The sequence below is a fragment of the Antechinus flavipes genome, chromosome X (assembly GCF_016432865.1).
Source record: "Antechinus flavipes isolate AdamAnt ecotype Samford, QLD, Australia chromosome X, AdamAnt_v2, whole genome shotgun sequence".
NCBI classification, from domain to species: domain Eukaryota; kingdom Metazoa; phylum Chordata; class Mammalia; order Dasyuromorphia; family Dasyuridae; genus Antechinus; species Antechinus flavipes.
The window spans coordinates 54,607,488-54,629,294 of NC_067404.1; the positions used below are offsets into that span (position 1 = coordinate 54,607,488).

General features: G+C 44.1%; 1 protein-coding gene across 1 annotated transcript in view; it reads left to right on the forward strand.

The window, feature by feature from the left end:
- Positions 1-21,807, forward strand: part of KIAA1210 (KIAA1210 ortholog) — a 56,148-nt gene that overhangs the window by 23,859 nt on the left and 10,482 nt on the right. Inside the window, exons 4-9 of the mRNA XM_051968336.1 lie at positions 2,539-2,662; positions 9,157-9,219; positions 13,902-14,099; positions 16,860-16,956; positions 18,145-18,192; positions 19,800-21,077. Of these exons, the coding sequence (XP_051824296.1) occupies positions 2,539-2,662; positions 9,157-9,219; positions 13,902-14,099; positions 16,860-16,956; positions 18,145-18,192; positions 19,800-21,077 (1,808 nt within the window). The remainder of the gene's footprint in view (positions 1-2,538; positions 2,663-9,156; positions 9,220-13,901; positions 14,100-16,859; positions 16,957-18,144; positions 18,193-19,799; positions 21,078-21,807) is intronic.

Below are 21,807 nucleotides of genomic sequence, written 5' to 3' on the forward strand. Positions count from 1 at the left end.
GGGAGAGATAGGAGAGCAAACAAAACAACTCCCCCCACCCCCCCCCCCAAAAAAAAAAAAAAAGAAAAGGAGAAAATAAAAGAAAAAGAGGATCTTTGAAGTCTCTTTTAAAAAATACACAGAAGGGCAAGCTAGGTGGCGCAGTGCTCTATCCACAGAGGACCTGACTTCAAATGTGGTCTTAGACACTTAACACTTCCTAGCTGGGTGATCCTGGGCAAGTCACTTAACCCCAGTTGCCTCCGTCAAAATAAAAATGCACAGAAAATAAAATCAGTCCTAAAGAAGTAGGACAGCTTTAAAAGCTAGGTTGAATTTATGATGTATTTGAAAGAAAAGGAAGCTGGATGTGCTGGAGAACTCCTCTGTTGCAGTATGATTATGACATTGTCCATTTTGTTTGGTGTGTGGTGAATGGAGAATTTTTTTAAAAGAAGAAACCCCAGCATGATTATTCTAGAGTTAAAAGAGACCTCATTGGTCTTAATCTGTAATTTGTCATCTATTTTTTCCCCGAAGAAGTGACCTTTGAAGCATTGTCTACTTCTAAGAAGCCAGTGTGTCAAGGTGGGCCCATCTACAGGTATCAGGGGATCACAGGGGAGGGGGAGACTGGAGGAAATGTAATTTTCTAGAAAATTGAGCTAGGCCTCAGACCTGATTTCAATTACCTAGCCTCGATTGGCAAGATCTCACACAAGGGAGAGCACAACACACTTTATCCTGCTACCTTTTGTAGCAGGTTTGATAGGAAGGTTGGAAACTAATACTCCAGAAGCGAGAGGAGGTAATTCAGATGTGACTTTTGAATCCATCCCCTGCCAGCTGGGAAGATAGGCCCGTCCTCTCAGGCAAATCTAATTCCTAGGCTTGCTCCAATTGTGTGTCCTTAGACATATATTCGTTCCAAGCTAAACACCGGGTAGCCATGGATCCCATATAAGACGCTTGTTTTCTGACCACCTTGTCCAGGATCCAGTAGGGAAGGATTGAGTCTTTGGGATCCCATTTGGGATTTTCTTGGGAAAAAACCAAACCGAGACAAAACAAACGGGATTTCGTTTTCCATTCTCCAGTTGGTTTTACAGATGAGAAAACTGAGGCAAACGGAATGAAATAATTTGGCTAGGTTTCACACAACCGGGAAGTATCAGAGGTGTGGTTTGAACTCAGGAAGGAGTCTTCCTGACCCCAAACATAGCACCACCTGCCTGCTCTAGGAAACGATTAGACCTTTTCTTCTTAGTTGACCTAAGGGAAAGCATAGCACGAGGGTGCTGATTTTGGATTGAAATCCCCAACCTGGGACTTGCTTCATCTGTAAATTTGAGTAAGTACCTTCCCCCCTCCCCAGTTTCCTATTCTCTAAAAGGACGGGATTGGAATAGGTGACCTCTGAGTTTCTTTGCAGCTCTTGATCTGGGATCCTGTGAGTGACCCGTAAAATTAATATGTAGGACAATTTAGCCACTGAGACCTTTCAGCTCTAAGGTTGTGACCTCTGGTTTATCAAGGAAATTTAGTGGATTTTTAGGTACAATAATAGTGGAGATGTGAGCCGGGCAGAACATCATGGAAAATATGAGGAAGGAGGAAGGATTTTCAGTTGGAGGTGGGAAGTGAGGGTCAGGGAAGGTTTTAGGCTTCAGTTGTGCAGAACTCATTTTATAGAAAAGGAAACTAAGGCACAGAAATGGGAAGTCCATTTACCAAGATGATACCTGGGATCCTATGCTAGAAGGGACCTTAGAGTTCACTCATTTTACAGAGGGGGAAACTGAGGTATAGCCATTTTAAATGACTCTTTCCTGTTTTTTTTAAATAAAAAATAAAAAAAATAAAAAAATTGTAATTAATGTATTTCTTGTTGATGAAAGCTTTTTGTTTTATTCTTCTAGATCTCCCCATGATTCTGGGACTTCTTCAGATTCCCCATTTCTTATAGTGCAGTAATATTCCATTATATTTATGTACTGTAGTTTTTTCCCCATATTTCAGTTGCTGAACACATAGTTTATCTTAACAAATGATGCTGTAAATATCTGTTGTTTGCCCTGGGATTGTTGCAATGTTGCAGCATTGGGGTCAAATGGCATTTTGAGCTGTCTACCCTTTCTAGCCGAAATCCCCTTGGGATTTATCCATTTCTAAGATGGCAGCTAGGTATCTGGACCCCAGACTAGAGTCATGGAGATGGTTTTCTAGTCTGTGTTAGTTGATCTGCATATGGAAGGAGAATCATTTTTATAACTTTCTCCTAAGTAGGGCCAGTCTCAGAGAAACAGAAATATGGATACCTTATCTCCTAAGCCTAGTCGGAGGGGCCTCTCTGGGAGCTTGGGAATATTTCGCTTACTTTGTTGCCAAAAGGGGCAACCTGCTCATGTGATGGTGGAGCATTTGCAGGAAGTGCTGTTGCTATTTGGCACTACTCTCTTCCCATAGATCCCTAGGACAGTATTCCAGTTGCCTTTTGGGAGAGTCTCGCTCTGCCTTAAGTTCGAGCACAGCTCTGAGAAACTTTTCCTTCATTTCCAGTTCCAAAGGCAACATGTCGACCAAATCCTTGTCTGATGAAAGCATCTTTATGCTGGATTCAGCCCAGGAAAACTCTGCAGATAAATCTCAGCGTGGCCCACCTGAAAATTCTGGGACCTTCCAGGTAAGAAACCAGCCCCATAATTTTTTTCTTTAGTTTGACCCTAAATACAGATAGTCACCAAAGGGTATTTTGGACTTCTGAGTCTTTAGACTAGCCATTAATTTTTACTGAGAAATGGGATTGGAAGTACAGAGCTTCCCAATAAGGTTTACAAACTCTTGTGTGGATTTGAATTTATTTAAATTTCTTTAATTCTCCACATGTGCTCACCGATTTACCTCCTCAGTAGAGTGTGGCCTCCTTGAGGGTGGGAGTGGGAATGGGAGTGGGAATGGGAATAGGGGTGGGGGTGGGGAGTGGGTGAGGGGAAGCTTTGCTCTTCCTTCTATTTGTGTGTTTTGTCTGTATTTGTAACTCGTGTCTATTTGTGTGATTATAGGATCATAAATTTGAGGTGGAAGGGAGCTTACAGTTAATCAGTTCAGTCCCTTCATTTTGCAGATAAGAAAACCAAGGCCCACCCAAAATTCAACTTTAAAATCTTACAGCTAGAAACAGAAGGCCCCTAGGGGGCACCACAGTGCATGGAGTGGTGGACCTGGCATCAGGAAAACGCATTCAAATAGGGCCTTACACATTTACTAGCTGTGTCACCTTGGGCTAATTTCTCAGTTTTTTCATCTGTAAAATTGGGATAATAATACCATCCCGTCCCCTGTGGGGTTCTTATTTTAATACAGAAGTAGCTTTAGGTTGACAAACAAGTTTAAAAATTAAAATTGTTTTCAAAATCATGAAATAGTCCATTGAAGAAACTAATTAGGACAGAGGCTTTCTCTCCGAGACACGACCACTTGTATTTTTACAGAACATGAGTGTTCTCTGTTTGGCTGTCGGTATTAGCGATTTCTCTCCATTATTTGATAAGATAAATTCATAGGCAGAAGTGTCCTTCCATTTCAATAGAAAAACCCTTTTTCTTGAAAATAAAGCAAAATTTGAAGGACTGATTTTTATCTATATCCATGCAAAAATTTTATCCACAAACACTGTTTACTTCATGTCTCGTTTATAAATGCTCCAAATTAGTAACAACTAGTGGATGTATCAATTCAATGAATTCAAGCCCTTTCTCAGCATTCCTCCTCCCTCCCTCCCTCCCTTCAAGAATCAGGAGAAATCAAAGTCTGCTGAACACACAGTTTAGGAACATTCATAAGGTCAATCAGGGCCACTTATGTCAAGCTACTGTTTTTTCGGTCAGAGTTTATTACTCTCCATCCTACAAAAAAGGACTTTTAGTCCGGCAGAAAGCCTTTTTGTTTTTAAAAAAACCTCCTTTCCCTACAAATGTGTCTTCTGTTAAAAATCTAAGACGGGGTCCTAGATTTTTTCTATCATTAATGTAAAAAGAACCGGTTCCCGATCCGTCCATTCTGGAGAACAATTTGAAACTATGTCCAAAGGGATATCGGACTGTGTGACTACTGGGTCTGTGTCCTAAAGAGATGATAAAAAATGGAAAAGGACTCACATGTGCAAAAAGCTTGGTGGCAGCCCTTTTTGTGGTGGCAAGGAACTGGTAAAAAAAATGGCTGCCCATCGGTTGGGAAATGGTTGAATAAGTTATGGTATATATGTGGAAATATATATATGTGGTATATATATATGGAAATGCATGTTAAGGGATATTATTGTTCTGTAAGAAATGAGCAGCAGGATGATTTCAGAGAGGGCTGGAGAGCCTTACTTGAATTGGAAAATGGCTGCCCATCGGTTGGGGAAGGGCTGGAGAAGTTATGGTGCATGCATGTTAAGGGATATTATTGTTCTGTAAGAAATGAGCAGCAGGATGATTTCAGAGAGGCCTGGAGAGATTCACATGAATTAGAAAATGGCTGCCCGTCGGTCGGGGAAGGGCTGGATAAGTTATGGTGTATGCATGTTAAGGGATATTATTATTCTGTAAGAAATGATCAGCAGGATGATTTCAGAGAGGGCTGGAGAGACTTACGGGATCTGATGCTAAGTGGATTGAGTAGGACCAGGAGAATATTGTGCACAGCAACAAGATTATGTGATGATCAATTCTGATGGACGTGGCTCTTTTCAACAGTGAGGTGATTCAGGGCAATTCCAATAGTCCTGTGATGGAGAGAGCCATCTGCATGCAGAGAGAGGACTATGGAGACTGGAGCACAACATAGCATTTTCACCTTTTTTGCTGTTGTTTACTTGCTGTTTTTTCTCTTTCTGATTTTTTCCCTTTCGAGCTGATTTTTCTTCTAAAGCACAATAATTGTAGAAATATATATATATATATGCATCCATATATGTATATATAATTGCACAAGTTTAACATAATATTGGATCACTTGCTATCTAGGGGAGGGGGTGGAGGGCAGGGAGAAGGGAGGGAGAACATTTTGAAACAAGGCTTTACAAGGGTTAATGTTGAAAACCTTCTTTGCATGTATTTTGAAAATAAAATGTTATGATTAAAAAAAAAAAGAAAAGAAGCAGTTCATATTTGTGTTCTTTTACACTGCAGCTCACAATGAGAGTGCATTTTCTAGACTATGCAGTGGGTCTCCTGAGAAGGAAAAGCCAGCCGGCTTATTTGTTGTGATTGCAAGATGAATCCCACTGTCTCGTGGAGTTGCAGTGAGGATTAAAGCTTGGAGCACGGAGCCGGGCACATAATAGACGCTATAGCAATTCGAGTTTTTATTATCAGTCGTTCTATCAGAGAGGAGGTCACCTATAAGACCAGAGATTTAGAACAAGAAAGGATCTTGGACGTCATTTTAGTCTATTCATTAAAATGTTTTACTCTAATGGAGTCTGAAGGTCAAGCATCCAGGATGGCACAGGGGATAGAACACCGCACCTAGAGTCAGGAAGACTCGAGTTCAAAATTGGCCTCCTCCATTGATTAGCTGTGTGGCCCCGGGCATGTCATTTTACCTCTGCCTCAGTTTCCTCAGCTGTAAAAATGAGGCTAATAATAGTACCTCCAGGGTTGTTGTGAGGACCGAATGAAATAATCCTTGTGGTGTCACAGGGAGGGTCAGAGCTGTAAGGCTCCCTTAGAGCTCCTCTAGGCTGAGGCCATTTTAAAGAAACAAAGTGAAATCCTGACAGACCTACAGACTCAGTTCACTGATTTCAGACCCAGGATGCTTTTCACTGTAAAACCCAGCACAGCTGACAATTAGTCAATTGCTTATTGGAACTGAATTTCAGAAAGCTAGTGTTTCTTAGGGGGGGCCCTCCCCCGGCCTCAGTTTCCCTCCCTTCCCCCAGCCTCTCTAGCCTTTGTAATTGTTCTCTGGCTAGAAGGGAGACGGGTGACTCAGCAGGTGGACGGACTGCCCCCCTGAGCCACCTTCCAACTCGGAGATTCTGGGCTTCTGTGAAATATCACCCAGGAGAGGCCCGCGGCCATGAATAGCCTAACAATTGCTTGTCATTTGTATCACATTCATATCTTATTCTTCCTTTGGAGCTGCTCTCTGAGTAGACATTGCCGCCATCTCTCAGCTGCCAGCTACCTCTCTGGCGCTCCCTGGGTGATGCTCACCTGCTGTTCTTGGAGATGGTTGTGTTCCATGTCTTGCTGGCTTACTGCCTGCTGCACCCTATAGAATGGCTGCATTCAAATGACTGGCCTTGGTTTCCATGGCAAACGGGGAGAAGAAAGGAGCCTGATAATTATCTGAAAGCAATGCAGCCCATGACCCTTTTCAGCTCTAATTCCAGGCCCATTTTTTTTCCATTTGGACTGTCTGTTCCAGACATGTTTACCATTTTATAACAACACACGAAATCCAGCATTTTTAGACACTTAACCATTTTTTAGCCAGCTGGAGGAGCTCTCTTGTCTGCATCCCAGGGAGGCTTTCTCCAACCTGAAAAGAGGTGATTTTACCCAGGAAAATATTCTCCTTCCTAACCTATTGCAATAGATTCAGATGCTTAATATGTACCCCCTTTTCTTCCCTGATTATGCAAAGGCAGACTTCAAACCAAGCCCTCCCAGGGGTCTTCCAAATCCCAAGTCAGTGATTTTAAAGCAGGGAGCCACTGGGTAATTCAGTGGGTAGAAGACTGGGTGTGGCGTTAGCAAGGCTGGCTTTCAAATCCAGCTTCAGACACTAGTTGTTTGATGCTAGTCAAGTGATTTTATTTCCTTGAGCCTCAGTTTCCTCCTCTGTAAATGCAAGAATTGGATCAGACGGTTTCTGAGGTTCCTTTCGGATTCTATCTGTGATCTTGAGCAAATCACTTAATCTCTGCCTCAGTGCCTTCTCTGTAAAATGTGGCACTTGGACTCCATGGGAGAGCCCTTCCAGTTCTAAACTTAGGATGCACTAACCATTTGGGTGCTGGCCTAGCAGAATAAAGAGGTGTGTGTGTGTGTGTGTGTGTGTGTGTGTGTGTGTGTGTGTGTTCATCAGCAGGAAAGATTAAAAGTTATCTGGCCTGGGCAGTGGATAGAGCACCAGCCCTGAGGTCAGGAGGTCAGGAGGACCTGAGTTCAAATGTGATGTCAGACACTTAACACTTCCTGGCTGTGTGATCTTGGCAACTCACTTAACCCCAATTGCCTCAGGAAAAAAAAAAAAAAAAAAAAAGCTATCTGGGTTCAAAGTGGGGGTAAGCACAGTAGTACCCCCAGCCCAGTTCCTTTTTCAGACGTTCAGACTTGTAAAAAGCCATTTTCATTTCTAGATTTTGTTTTTCTATCAGCTACATTTCTCTTCCCCTTCCAGAGTCAGCCCTTATGACAAAGAATAAAGAGTGGAAATACAAAACCCAGCAAAGCTAATCAATATATCCAAAAAGTCTGACAGTGTTTACAGTGATTGATACCCGTAGGCCCTCGCCTCTGCACAGAAGTAGGGGATGTGTCAGCCATCCAGTGGGAGCAGGGCCCGAGGCTTATAAGCATCTAGCAACTGATTGCTCTCTCCAGGCAATCCGGCTCTCGGGGGTGGGTCCTATCTCTGGGTCCCAAAGGTGGGCACGGAGCTCCCACGGCTGGGATCGGCTGTAGTTTGGCCCTCCCCCGTGAAGGGAGGTAGCCGAGCAGAACGGGAAGGGGGGCAGAGTCGGGCTTCAGTGCTGTTGAGCTGATCTCTATCTGACCACATTATTTAGTGTTGTTACCCAGGCAAACGCTGCTGCCGGAAGGCTGGGCGAGGGGGTTTGCTAAAATGCGTGCCAGACAGGGGCCCTGGGTAGCTTCGGACCTGCAGGGATTGCAGGCACGGGGCCTCACGTGTAGGAGGCACGAGATCAAGGTTGGAGTTTTTTGAATCCTCCTTATTCCTTATTGTTCCCGATGCCAGCTTATATGATTTCCCTGGCTGCGGCCCAGAGGGATTAGGAGATCACAGAGTTTTTGAGCTGAAAGAGACCTTAGAAATCTAGACAAACCCTTCATTTTACAATACAGATGAGTTTGGCCCTAGGAAGATGACTCTCCTGCTTCTGGGTTCCCAGGAGAATGGGATGCACCACCTGATGGGGTGCACCAGTGGTCTGTGGGCAAGGCTCCAGCCTGAATTAATTAGCCTGCATAAGGATCGCCCGGTCTCAGGTTTAGAGCTGGAAGGGATGTCGCAGGCTTTTGTTTAGCTTTGTCTCCACCATCTTGCAGATGAGGAAACGGGCTGGGGAGAAGAAAAGACTTAGGGAGGTTACAGAGCTCGTAGGGGGCAGAGTTCCACTTCAGACCCAGGAGGCAGCAGAGGGCAAATTGCCTGGTTGGAACAAAGCAAAGGAAACTCACAGGTTCCTCCTGTTTCGGTTTCTTTGGCTGTGATTCCCACGCCCTTTCCTTCTTTGGGAGCCTTGTCAGGGGTGGGGGGATCACTTGGACTATTGGCAGATAGGAGTTGTCTCCCCCGCCCTCTGTCATCTCCCCCCCCCAGGGGGATGGAGGGCAGTACCCAGCCCTGGAGGCGGTTCTGTATTTTGTTATGGGTCACCATGTACATCTACCCCAATCTGCTACCAAGTGACAAATGATAGCCCCATCTGCGGGTTGGCTACCGATGAGAGCCCCGCCTTCCTTTGACACCCCAATGGATTCCTCTGCACCCCCTTAGGGGAAGACTACAGTTACCCCTTCCTCATCATGACATTCCCCATCCTTGTAATAAATTTCCTGGGAATTTGGGGGAAATCTTTGCAGAAGTTGCAGATGATCCACTAAAGCCAGCAACTGACACACAAAAAAAGTTTTAAAAACACTAAAATACAGGGATAGTGTTGTGTGACATCAATCCAAATTTCACAACGAGGTACTCTCGACACCCCATGAAAGAAAGACAAAATTCAGACTCCTTCTCTGGTAGGGAGGGCCACAAAATTTTAGGTGGATTTTCCAGATTGCCGGATTGCAGCATAACATCCCTGAGCTCCTCAATGTGTTGACTGTATTTAGTTTTGGTGCTGCTGTTGGTTTTTATTTTTAATTCAAATTAAACCATGCTTGATTGCTTTTCCTTTGCCTAATCTTTTTTTTTTCTTTTTCAATCCCCCAGGTTCCCACTGTTGATCAGGACCAGACCTTCAAGAGTTTATCTGGGACAGATGTGGAGGAAGCGGTAAGTGTGTGCTCAGTGGGCTCTCTGCCCAGACTCAAGACCCTTGTGTATTCCAGACCAGCCTGGCTCAGCCATCAGGACACCTCCGCACAGCCTTGTTGGCTCAGATTTCTCAGCCAGGCTCGCTTTTTTGGGGGTGAGGGAATTAGAATCACAGCCAAAAGACATTTGACTTTTGAGGGGATATAGTACCATCCTAACTGCTGAACTCTTCTCTGGTTACATCGGTTAACAAAGACCCTGACCACTCCCAGATAGAATAAAAACATGGTCCTTTGCTAGGCTGGGGGCAGTGGGGTTCTGGTTGATAACCTACAGATTCAGATATGTTAAGCAAGTCTCCTTCCATGGGAGGGTGAATCCTTCTCTATGTATTGTCTTCCATATTGAACTGTAAGCTTCTTGAAATCAATAATTTTCTTTCTTTCTTTCTTCCTTTTTGTATCCCCAGAGCTTTAGCACAGTGTTGTGTAGATAGTAAATGCTTAATAAATGCTTATTCACTTATCCATTCTTTCCTTAATGTAAGGCAGTGCAAGGTTTTTTGTGAAAAAGATGGTGGGTTTGGGGTTGTTTAGTAATACACCCCCTCCTACATTTTCTTTTCTCTGAAAAAAAAATCGAAAGGAAATTTTTCAAAAGCATGGTTAAAATTGATGTCTGGGAATAGAGCTTGAGAGGATGCGGTTGCCATGGCAGCCGTCTCCATGACGTTCTTTGCAGATTATAGGAATCGTGCCCCGATCGTTTTTTCCTGCAGGATGTGCTCTGCTTGACGCAGAGACGGTGACGTCTGTTGACTGTTCTAGAGATTGGTGGCAATTGACAGCCTGCTGGGCTAAATTCCTCAGCTTCATCACCTTGGACTTTTTAATTTTGACCCCAATTACTTGTTTCCTCTGGTGGATGGTCTCCTTGAGCTTATCATGCACTTCCATGAGCTTAGTTTCACGCATTGCAGTATTTTCCTCAGCCTACTCACAGATCTGCAATCAGGTGGGCTATTGGATTTTCTGGTCCACTGTTTCACTTATCCAATAAATCAAACAAACAGGAAATATCTAGTAAGTGCCTACTATGTGCCAGGCACTGTGCTAAGCTCGAAGCATACCTAAAAAGGTAAAAGATCGTCCTTTACCCTCAAGGAGCTCACGATGTAATGGGGGAGACAATATATAAATAAAATAGATGCAGTAGAAATAATAGAAAATAATGAGGAGGGGAAAGCACCAGAATTCAGAGTGGTTGGGGAAGGGGGGATTTTAGTTGGGACTTAAAGGAAACCAGATTGGTCAGTAGCTGGAGCAGAGAATGGGACGTGTTCCAGATAAGGGGGACAGCCAGAGAGAATGGGAGCTGAGAGATGCAGTTTTGTCCAGGGAACAACCGAGATGCCAGTGTCATGGGATTGAAGAGTAGTCAGATTCACCTCCAGGATATGTGTGAGTTTTTCAAATTGGTCACTAAGAAAGACCCCCTTGAGGGTCTCCATTATACTCTAGCAGCTTGTGTAAAGCACAGATCACTTGGTCATCAGCCACATTGTACCCGGTCACTTTTTCTTTCCCATACTGCAGGTACTTGAGACCTTAAAGGTATGTTCATACAACTGGTGGCTGGTGAAGTGATTCTTATTTGGGTGGGGAATTTAAAAAAAAGAGCCCCCAATAGGATGTCCCGTAGATTATTCAGCTCTTTCCCACTTCCTGTGGCCTGAGATTTGCTCACTAGATGTGCCCTGTTATGCTGTGTCTCTCTTTGGGAGAGTTGGACCCACTCAGAGAAGCCTTTTGGAAATGATCAATAATGTCTGACAGGGTCCCATTTCTCTTGGTGGTATTTCTGGGAGATGACCTACTGGCAAGGAGGGCACCGGCAGGCAGAAAGGGGCTCAGTTGATTCCCCAGCTAAAGCAGAGGCTCTGGGAACATGATAACCAGGGACAGGGGTGGGGGTGGGGACTGGGGTGTGGAGTCTTCCAGCAGTTCTAGGTGGATTGGTTGGGTCAACTCTGACACCAGTGTCTCCATCTTTAATAAGAGTAATCTTGCTGGTCCATTGAGAACCACAGAGGCTGGTCATTCTCAGCTGATCCCGGCAACCCCGCCTTTCTGTGCTCTGTCAGCTCAGAATGAGTCTCAGTGGGGGAGAGGGAGCATGGAGATATCAATGGGGAGGCATAGTGGCTGGGGGCAGGGGAAGAACCTGGAAATTGGAGAGAGCTGGGAAGAGTGCGAATGGCTTTGGTCCCATGGTTTGCATGAAGACTCGGCTTGGGGGCACGGCTGCCCCTTTGTCAACTCTCCTGGGCATCCCCTAAGGTTCTCAAAGTATGGTCTAGAGAATCCTGGGGATCTCTGAAACCCTTTTAGAGGGTCTACAAATTCAAAGATAGTTTTTATTTCCAATATGGTCAATGTCTATAAATATAATCCAGATAAACAAAAACGCTTTGGAGAGATCCTCAATCATTTTGAATAAGATAAAGATACTGAAAACAAAAGTTGGAGAAGCACTGCCCTAAGGCTTTCTGGACAGGTATCGGATGAAGTTAGGGCATAAATAACCACTAGGCATTTCTACTCCCTGCTCAGGGATAAGCAATCTGAGCTTTAGCTGAATTTCCTAGAATCAGAGAATTTCAGAATTGGAAAGGACTTCAGAAATAATCCTGAACCAATGGTTCTATTATTAATAATAATTACTTATCATTAAATAGAATAATATACTTTTATTCATAATATGTTATTATAGAATAACAACTACTACATTCATTTATTATAAGTTATATTGTTATGTATTATTCCATATAATATAAATTCTAAATAGAACAATATAATATTATTTAAAATGATTATTATTACAGCTCTTATGAATAATTACAGATGGTAATTACAAATAACAATAATAAGGCAGTGCGGTATAGTGGACAGAGAGCTGGCCTCAGAGTCAGGAAAACACAGGTTCAGATCCCACTTGGGATACATACTGTGTGACTACTTCTAGGTAGTTTTCCCTCATGTCCTATGCAGCCTTTTAAGATTAGAAGTTGCCAGGAAGATGTCTATCAGCAGAAAGAATTTCCCCATCTGGGACTTTTTATATCAAGGAAATCACAAGCCCAATTAAAAATAACACCCTAATGACAGCTGATATTGATACAGGATTTAAGATCTGCAAAACGACGCAGATGTTATCTCGCTTGAATCTCATAACAACCCCCGAGGTAAGAAATACAGTTATTATTGTGGCCGCTTTAGAGCCAAGAAAACGGGTTTAGAGAGTTTCTCCCATTTGCCCAGCATCAGCCAGTCTGGAAGTGTTTACAGTGTTCCCACAAGTAGTCCAATCAAACTGGCCTTCTCTTTGTTCTTCCCATATGACATTCCATCTCCTGCCCCCGTACCTTTATATTGACTGTAGCCTGTGCCTGAAACTCCCCCAGCTCAAATGCCAACTTCTCCTTGAGACTTTTCCTGATCTTGCCCCACTCCCAGCTGCTGGTGCCTTTCCACTCCCCCCCTCCAATGACCTTGTGTTTATTTTGTATGTGCTTCTGTGTGTATGTTGCTACAGAACCAAACAATCAGCAAGCATTTATTAAGTGCCTATTATGTGCCAGGCCCCATTATTTTCCCTAAAGTATTGAGGTCCCTTCATGCTAGGGACACAATTCTGGTATTTTTTTTTTTTGGCAATTCTGGAATGGTTTGACCTTTCCTTTGCCAGCTCATTTTACAGATGAGAAAACAGAGGCAAACATGGTGAAGTCACTTCCCCGGAGTCACAGCTAGCCAGTAAGTGTGTGAAGTCAGATTTGAACTCAGGAAGATGAGTCTTTTTTATTTCAAGTCCAGTGTTCTAAAACACTGCAGTCTGTCCCACCTATTTATTGCTGTCTGGTTTATAGTAGGTGTTTAATACATGCTTATTGATTGAATATTAGACATTTGCCCCACTGGTTTTGTACTTAACACAGGAACCGATAGTCACCTTTGCATCAGTTTGCCCAAATGCCATCTCCTTTGATATTTACCCATACCTCTCCTCCGAAGAACTTTGGAATCAATTATGAGACACGGGAGATGCCGGCCACGGGAACATCTAGCCCAATGTTCCCACATCAAAGGAGTCACTGTAATCTATGAGCAAAGCAGAATTGCAGTAGCTTAAAAGAAACATGAGATGCTCAATTTGAGCCAGTTCCACCTCAAATGCTCATTTGGACCATTTGGACCTGACCCTTCTAAGCTCAGATTGATCTGATCATCCACAGTCGGACACACTGTACCTTCACCCCAACGTTGTGACGTTATTTCGGTCCAATTCAAGAACAAAGGACTTTGAGAACAAAGGACAACCACCAGTCCTAATAAATATAGTGCCTGGAACATACTGAGTGCTTAATAAATGCTTGTCGGTTGATTGATCAGCTGACGACGAAGGCCCTCCGAGTTCTGATTATTTTCTAGATTATGCTCGTAATGATGTTAGAATATACAGGTCTGGGGACGAAAGACTAGTCTTTTATCTCATAATGAGTCCTGTACAGGTTCAGAACCAGTCAAGCAAGTGTTTATTAAGTGCCTAAAATGGGCCAGGCCCGTGACAAAATGAAATCCTGAGGGAACAGTCATGGTACATGGTGAGCACATCATGGCTTCTGTTTTGTTCTCCTTTAGAGTTCTTCATCTGCCTCCTCCCAACCTGCTAAGACACCGGACTCATCCACGACTGCCTCTCGGGCCATCTCCGAGCTCCCCATTGATTTTGATACCGCAGCCAGCCCCATGGGGTGCTTAGACACCTCGGCTGCTCGACACAAGATGGCACTGAATCCAAGGAAGCAAAAAATCAACCGGAACCAGAGAGCAGCAAAAGTAAGTGCTCAGTTGTGCAAACCTCCATGACTGAGTTGTGGGGGGTGAGGGGGGTTGACAGCCATGCACAAGGAAAAACAGATCTGGAGTTCTAGAAAGCACCGTTGAGTAGGCCGGTAGGGTTGGTAGGAATTGCCCAGGAAATGGGCCAGTGAGCAGGACAGGGAATGAGAGGATAGAGCTGGCCTTAGCCTTGACCCGGCTACTCCCCAAGGCATTGATTCATTAGGCTGGGGTAGCTTGGACTTGGAGACTTTTACAGCTAGGATCAGGACAGGAAGTGGAATTTCTGTGAGGCCCTAGAAACATGTTGGATACTTTTGACCTTCGAAAGGCCAGGCTCGGCACCTGGCAACGTGCCCGTTCTTTGTTGTGGAGGATGTCTCGGCTTATGTTGTCAAAGTACATCCCATCCGTCACGAAATGCAGCAGAGCCTTTCTTATCCCCACTTAGCCACTGGACAAATGGGGGGCAACCGCCACCACTGAGAGTCCAGAAGTGATACCCAAAGGGAAGTTGTGAGAAATTGGGGAGGGCTTCTAGCATGGAGAACGGCTGGCACAAATCTGATACACTTTACACGCCTGGTTAACTTGGGTGAAATAAGGCTTCAAGGCAAAGTCAAAGTACCTACTGATCCCATCCAGAAGAAACAAAAGTAAAGATAGGGCAAATACTCGTGAGAAAGGAGAGTGGTGGGAGTCATTCATCTTAGAAGCAACCAGTTTTCCTTTTACAGTCTCTGAGAGCAACACAATAACAGATGTTCATGATGATAACCCTGTATCAAGGGAAGGGGAAGGGAATATGCGTTTATCAAGCACCTACCATGTGCAGGCACTGTGCTAAGTGCTTTTACAAATCTTATCTCCTTTGATCCTCATCACAACCCTGGGAAGTCGATGCTTTTGTTATCCCATTTTGCAGATGAGGAAATTGAGCTGACAGAAGTAGAGTGACTTACCCAGGGTCACACAGACAGTGTATGAGACTGAATTTGAACTCAGGTCTTCCTGACTCCATGCCCCAGAGCTCTCTCTAGCCACTGAGACACCCAGCTGCCTTGTATCAAGGAAAAGATGAATTATGTTTATGTAGTCTATAGTGAAAGATATCTATTTATTAAAATGTTTTATCGATGCCTTTTATGTTTATCTCATTTCTGGAAATACTAGTTCCTCCTTACCTCCACTCCCACCTCGAAGTTTTCCTTGTGACAAAGAAAAACAAGTAAAAATATCACACTTGACTAGATACTAGCTACCCCCAAAGTCTTCATGAAGTTTCAACCGCTAACAAAAACTTAATAATAAAATAATAATAATAACAAAAACTTGTAATAATAAAATAATAATAATAACAAAAACTTGTAATAATAAAACTTCACCAAGACTTTTGGGACACCTTGTATGTTTGTGAATATATATACCCAGATATACACATACACACCCATACTAATATGATATATATCACCATCTGCTTTGTTGTTGTGGCTTAATGGCCAAGAGACTTTTCCATCTGACTCGTAGCCCAAACTTTTCTTATGTGTTGTTCTCCATTAGAATGAAAGCACCTTGAGAATCAGATCTCTAACGGTTCTCTTTAGATCCATAGTGCTTTGCACGTAGAAAGCACTTCATAAATGCCTTTTCATTCATTTATGCATTCGTTCATAGTCTTCTACCCTTAGTCCTCCATTTTTCTCCTTCAAGGAGATAGTAGTTTTGTGTAACCCATTTTAAAAAGATTTCTGTTTAGCATAGATAAGCAGTGTGGTTTGGAAAGTGCCGGATAGAATTGATTATATGTTATTGTTTTTTTTTTTTTTTAAAGCAAAAGCAAGTGTGAAATGTTGATTCACAATTTCATGAAGAGCTCTTTTTTTTGTGCGTTCTGCTGTGTGTATGGAAGTGCCCCTTTTGGGGGAAGCTTAAGTCTAGAATAAAAAAAATGGTAAGAAAAAAGCACAATTTCTATCCAAATGAAGTTAGGGGTATGAAAGTACTTTTTTTTTTTTTTTTTTTAATCTTGCTGCATGAGTATCCAAGGGAAGTAGTGAAGCACATTTCCCCTTCAATACTAATGCATTCTTTTATAACCGGCTTTCTCTGTGAGTACATTTATTCTGGTGGGGGTGCCAATTTATCTTCACATCCACGCTGCCAAGGGCTTCTAAGGGTAACAGGTACCGAGATTCTCCCATGCAGCGTTGCTTGGATCTCCGGGATCAAAGCAATTTCACCGTCTTCTCTCTCTACAAGACGGACCTTTCATGTCCTCTCCCCACTAAACCCCCTCCGGCCCCCCCCCCCCGCCCCAATCCTCTTTTCTCATCAGTTTTCTCTTGGAAAGTTACTGTTTATGATAGCTATTAAAGCTTAGGCTGCAGGAAGCCTTTTGGGATGCCTTTTGTTTTCACTAAATGAAGCCAAGTGGGATTTAAAGCTGGCAGATGTTTAGATGTGAGAAGCTCCTGCTTACTAGGGAAGTGCCTTTTATCAGACTTGTCCACGCTGTCACCGGCCCCGTGCCTTTCGGCGGAGCCTCAGGGGCTACAGGTATGCCCCGTGATCCCCAGAGAGCAGGCCCCAGGTAATCTGTTTTAAAAGTATATCAGAAAGCTGTCGCGCTATCAGTGAGAAGTATAAGAAGGACAGCGGGCTGTCAAGGACACGTCTCTGAACTTGCATCTTCATTCTCACTTGGGCACAGCAGAGTGAGTAACACTCAATCCCATCTAATCTCTTCTTCTGTTTCAGGTGGAAAAAGAGGCAAAACCAAGTGAGCCAAAGGCTGAAGAAGAGAATAATAATGACCATCAAGAAAAGGACAACCAGGATGACAAAAAGGCTAAAGGTAGTCATTTTCCTCATCTTTGTTCTTATTATTCTTCTCTTCCTCCTCCCCTTCCTCTTCCTGCTTCCCTTCTTCTTCTTCCTCCCCTTCCTCTTCCTTCTTCCCTTCCTCTTCCTCCTCCACCCCCTGCACCTTCTCCTCTTCATGCCCCAAAGCATTTGCTAAGTATATGACTGTACGTGGAATGTGATAAATGCCTTGAAGAAAGCGTCACTCAGACTCAATTCCTTTCCCCCAAGAGCTTACAATCAAAGTCCAAGGCTGCTAGGTAGCACTGCCAGCATCCCGGGGTCAGGAAGACTCACATTCAAATCCGACTTCAGATACTTCCTAGCTGTATGACCCTGGGCAAGTCACTTTACCTCATCTGAGAAGTGGAGATAATAATAGTACTTACCTATTTCCCAGGATTGCTCTAAGGATCAAATGAGAGAAGATCTTTAGAGTGTTTTATAAACCTAAAATTGCTATGTATAAATGCTAGACAGTACCATTCTTACTCCTCCTCCTCCTCCTCCTACTACTACTACTGCTACTGCTACTAGTGCTACCACTGCTACCACCACCACCACCACCACCACCACCACTACTACTATTATTCAAATAGACCCATTGGATGGGGCACACATGTGTGATGCAGCTCAGGTGTGATTACTGATGCAGGTCTTGCTGAATGTGAATTTTCAGTGTGATGGTTTCCAATCCCTTGCCTAAAGTTCAGGATACAAAATGTCTGCCGTGCAGGTAGCCTCAGAACTGAGCTGTGCTGGTGATTGCCTTAGACGGCGGGCCCTCTTGCATAGGCCAGAAAAACACCCGATTGGCTACCATTGTCGATGGATTATTCCAATGTAGCAAACAGTTACCATAAGTGTAGTTAAGTATAGTAAGCCAGACGCTAAGCAGTGCCCGCCCTTGTGGAGTTTCCATTCCCCTACGTAGAAAAGTAAGTACAATACAGATGCGAAGGGATTTCTAGGGCTGTAGAAGATACTAATCATTGAAGTCATAATAGATTCATGTAAGGAAATGAGCTACATATATTCAGAGGCCTAAGAGGAATATATTTCGTACATGGGCCAAGCCATCACTAGCTGAAATGACACCTGGGAAAAATTCGCAGGTTCAGAGATAGAGAATTGGACGGGAACTCAAGAAATCATCCGATTCATTCCTGTCATTTTACAGGTGAAGAAACCAAGGCACAGGGAGCCGGTGAAGGGACTGGAAGATCACGTAAGTATTAGGTAGCAGGTACAGGGTTTAAACTCAGGTGAAATGACTGCAAATCTAGCATCCTTCCTATAGCACGCTGGCTCTTCAGGAGTTGTTGATCGTGAGGTGGCTCCCAAAGTTACTTAACTCTGTAAATGAGTTTTCTCCTCTGTAATATGAGAGAGTTTGGACTAGATGATAATGTGTTCTCGGTGAGGGTAGCCCCGTTCTTCAGAAAGGGCCAAAGGGGCATCCTGTGTCTCCATAGTCCTTTGTGTTAAGGTGCAGGAACAGCAGGGGAGAGGAAGCGTACCTCTGTTTGTCCCATGTTAGTTGCGGCTTTTGGCATCGGGAGAGGCAAGGGCATGGAGACTGGGGATGGAATAGGGAATATGAGGCTTAGCAGGTTAGTTTGACTGGAACAGACAATGCTAATAAGGTTGTAAGAAGTAAGATTGAAAAGGTAAGTGACAGCTACATCACGCAGGGCTTGAAGAGTTTATATTTTATCCTAGAAGCAATAGGGAGCCACTGAAGGTTGAGAAGAACACTCAGAAGTCAGAACTGTATTCTAGTAAGATGAATTCTTTTTCCAAGAAGAGAAATAGCCTTGATAGTGGTGAGACTGATTCCGATACTTCCGGGCAAGAAAGAAGGATTGGGTATAGCTGCAGATGGACATCTCAGGGAGGCATGAAGAGCAGAACTCAGGATAGGAAATACAAACACAGTGAAAAATCACTGTAAAAGAAGGTGAGGGGGAGGTCTCCAAGTCCCGTGACCTTCTTACTTTGGACAGTATTTCGTGTAAAATCCAAGCAGAGCCAGTGAATCCAGACACTTCCTTGGAGTATGTCGTGGTGGATTTGACCTCTGCACTCCAACTTTTAACTCCTTAAGAACAAAATCCCTTTAAAGGAAATGATCAGGAACCCGTCCATCCTCCCCCTCACCTGAGACATCTTTGTCATATTGCAGATCAGATGGCTGATTTGTTGCTATCAGGACACGTGACCGTGCTCTAATTGGGAGGAGTGAGTTTGGGCTGCATCAATTAGATTTTGCCCTTCCTTTCTCTTCTTCCCCCATTCTTTATGACGTGTAACTCGTGAATGTTCATTTGTGAGATGGTTGGTTAAGATTAGGATTGGAACCTGCAATCAAAGCATTCCTACTCTTGGTGGTATCGGTCCTTGGCGTTGAGAGCTGTGTGTTAACCAGCTCATCTCAATAAAAAAGACTAGAGAGGGAAGAGGAAAGAGAAAAGATGTTTTCCATCTGGTCAGTGGTTCGGGTTAGTCCAAGACCTTGAACTTGTACCACATGTTGTCCTACAGGAAGAAGTTTTTAGCTTTCTCCCGACTGTACCGCTCTGCCTGGCAGCGTGCACGTTGGCAAGGAGGTTGGGTGGCTAGATCCTGATGCCAGCTCTACTTGGACTACCCTCGGTTTCTAGTTCTAGAGATAGAGTTCAATGTTCTGTGTCTCCCGAAGAACAGCCTCTTAACATTAGTGAATTCAATGGTAGACGGCTACAGAGGGAACCAGGATTTTGTCTAAAGCAGCCTCATTAACTGGAAGCTAAAACCCAAACTCTTCATGTCTTTCTCACCTTTGCAAATGTCCAGGTCCTTCTGTGGTAGAGCGCAATGATGACAGGGATAAGAGCATGCCAGACCTGGTTCCAAGCTTCGGGGGCACCAAGAGACAGGATACCCAGCCTGCTGCAGCAACTGGTCCCACTGATGGGCAAAAGAAGGAAGACTCTTCAGAAGCCTCCTATGCTAATCTCAAGGCAGCCTTCAGACCCAAAGTCCCACCTAAACAAATTGGTTCTTTGTTCATCAAAGAAAATAAAGGATCAAGGCCTTTCCAAGACCTTTCCAGGGAACCCATCTTCCCATCGTGCTACCCCAGATGTAAAATCATCGGGCTGCCCAAACCTGCGCTCGTAGAACGAAGATCATCTTGGGATTTCCCTTCTTATTTGCTTGGCCTGGGAAGAAGGAGCGACACCATGCCTGTAGATTGCAAGTGGACACCATTACTGAAATTCTTTCCTGATGTCAAGAAAGGTTCCCTGGGCGGCAAAGGCAGCGAGAGAGAATCTTCCGCCCACAAGGGCTCCTCTGCCTCCAACACTTTTGAGCCTTCCAGTACCAGGCAATTCGGCACAGAAAGAATCTTCAAAACGGAGCAGTCAAAGATCGAGTCTTCGTTTGGCCAAGCGCCCAAAAAGAAACCAGTTGTTAAAGAAGCTGCGAAGATCCCTTCTGTCCAAGAGGATGAGGTGCCAAAAGGGCATTTTGCAGCTTGGCAGAATATATTAAATGACGAGTTTTTTGATGAAATGGACCCATCTCAGTCCCACAGTGATTCAGAAGCCCAGATATCTGACCCCTCACCATCAGAAGGTACCGAAGCTGACCTGCCCCCAAAGCCTGGCCCAGATCTCCCAAACCCTTCAGCCACCAAGTCTGTGAGGTTCACTATGAATCCTGTCTGGCCAAAGTCGAAGGCAGAAGCCTCGGGTTCTAAGAAGGAGCCCTTGGGTAGCAGTTCTTCACTTCCACTGAAACAAGAAGCATCCGACAAGACATCCAAAGAGAAACCCTCCGCTGTTGAGAGCAACGGTAGCGACCCGAGCTTCCAAGAATCTACCAACTTCGAGAACCCATTTGGGGTCCGACTAAAAAGGATCAACTCTTCCCTGAAGTTGACTCGGAAGAAACAAGAATCTCTTCAGATGTCTTCCATAACGAAGGAGGATCCCAAAGCCGAAGGGGCCAAGAATCCCGGACAGGAGCCCTCAGACTTCGACAAGAACGCGATCCCTCTGAAAGAGTTTCCTTTCAAGCTCAAGTTGGAAAGTGAAGACAGAAAGCCCCGTGCTGCCAAGCCTTTAGGTGAGACCTTATCTTGACTTAGCCAATCACCTGGAAAAACCTGAGTGAGACGTACATACTTAGTCACCCATTTCTAGCATCCCTCCCCTCTACTTGCTATTTTGGCGGAGCCATTTTGTAGACCTAGGAGCCGGGTAAGGGGATTTGGAAGCATGAGTTCAGTGATAGGGTTGGAGACTGAGATCAGTCATTCAGTGATTCTTATACTCATTGTTGCAAAGGTAGAAAGGACTTCAGAGGCTATCCCATCCAACTCCTTCCTTTTACAGGTGAGAGACTGAGGTTTAAGGACTTTTACAGGTGTTCAGGAGGTGGAAGTTGAATCCAGGTCATCTGCCTCCAAAGCTTTTTCCTATGTCAGAAAAAGACATCCAAAGAAAATCATAGCCCAGGAACTCTCAAAAAGATCACACCTGGAAAAGACTTTGGAAGACTACTGGCTTTAACATGCTCCCTTCCATTTTACAGGTGGCAAGACTGAGGCTCAGAGATATGAAGGGACTTGCCCAAGGTTACATAGCAAGCTAGTGGCAAAACTCAGATTAGAATATAGGTGTTCCTGTTTGTAATCCAGTGCTCTTTTTCTCCCACCCTAATTCCCTCATCATTACCTTCACATCACTGATCAAATGAGATAATATATGTAAATAACATTGCAAACTTTATAAATGCTAACTACTATTATCTTTCAGAACATTCCCACATTTTGTCATTGCCATGAGATGCTTGC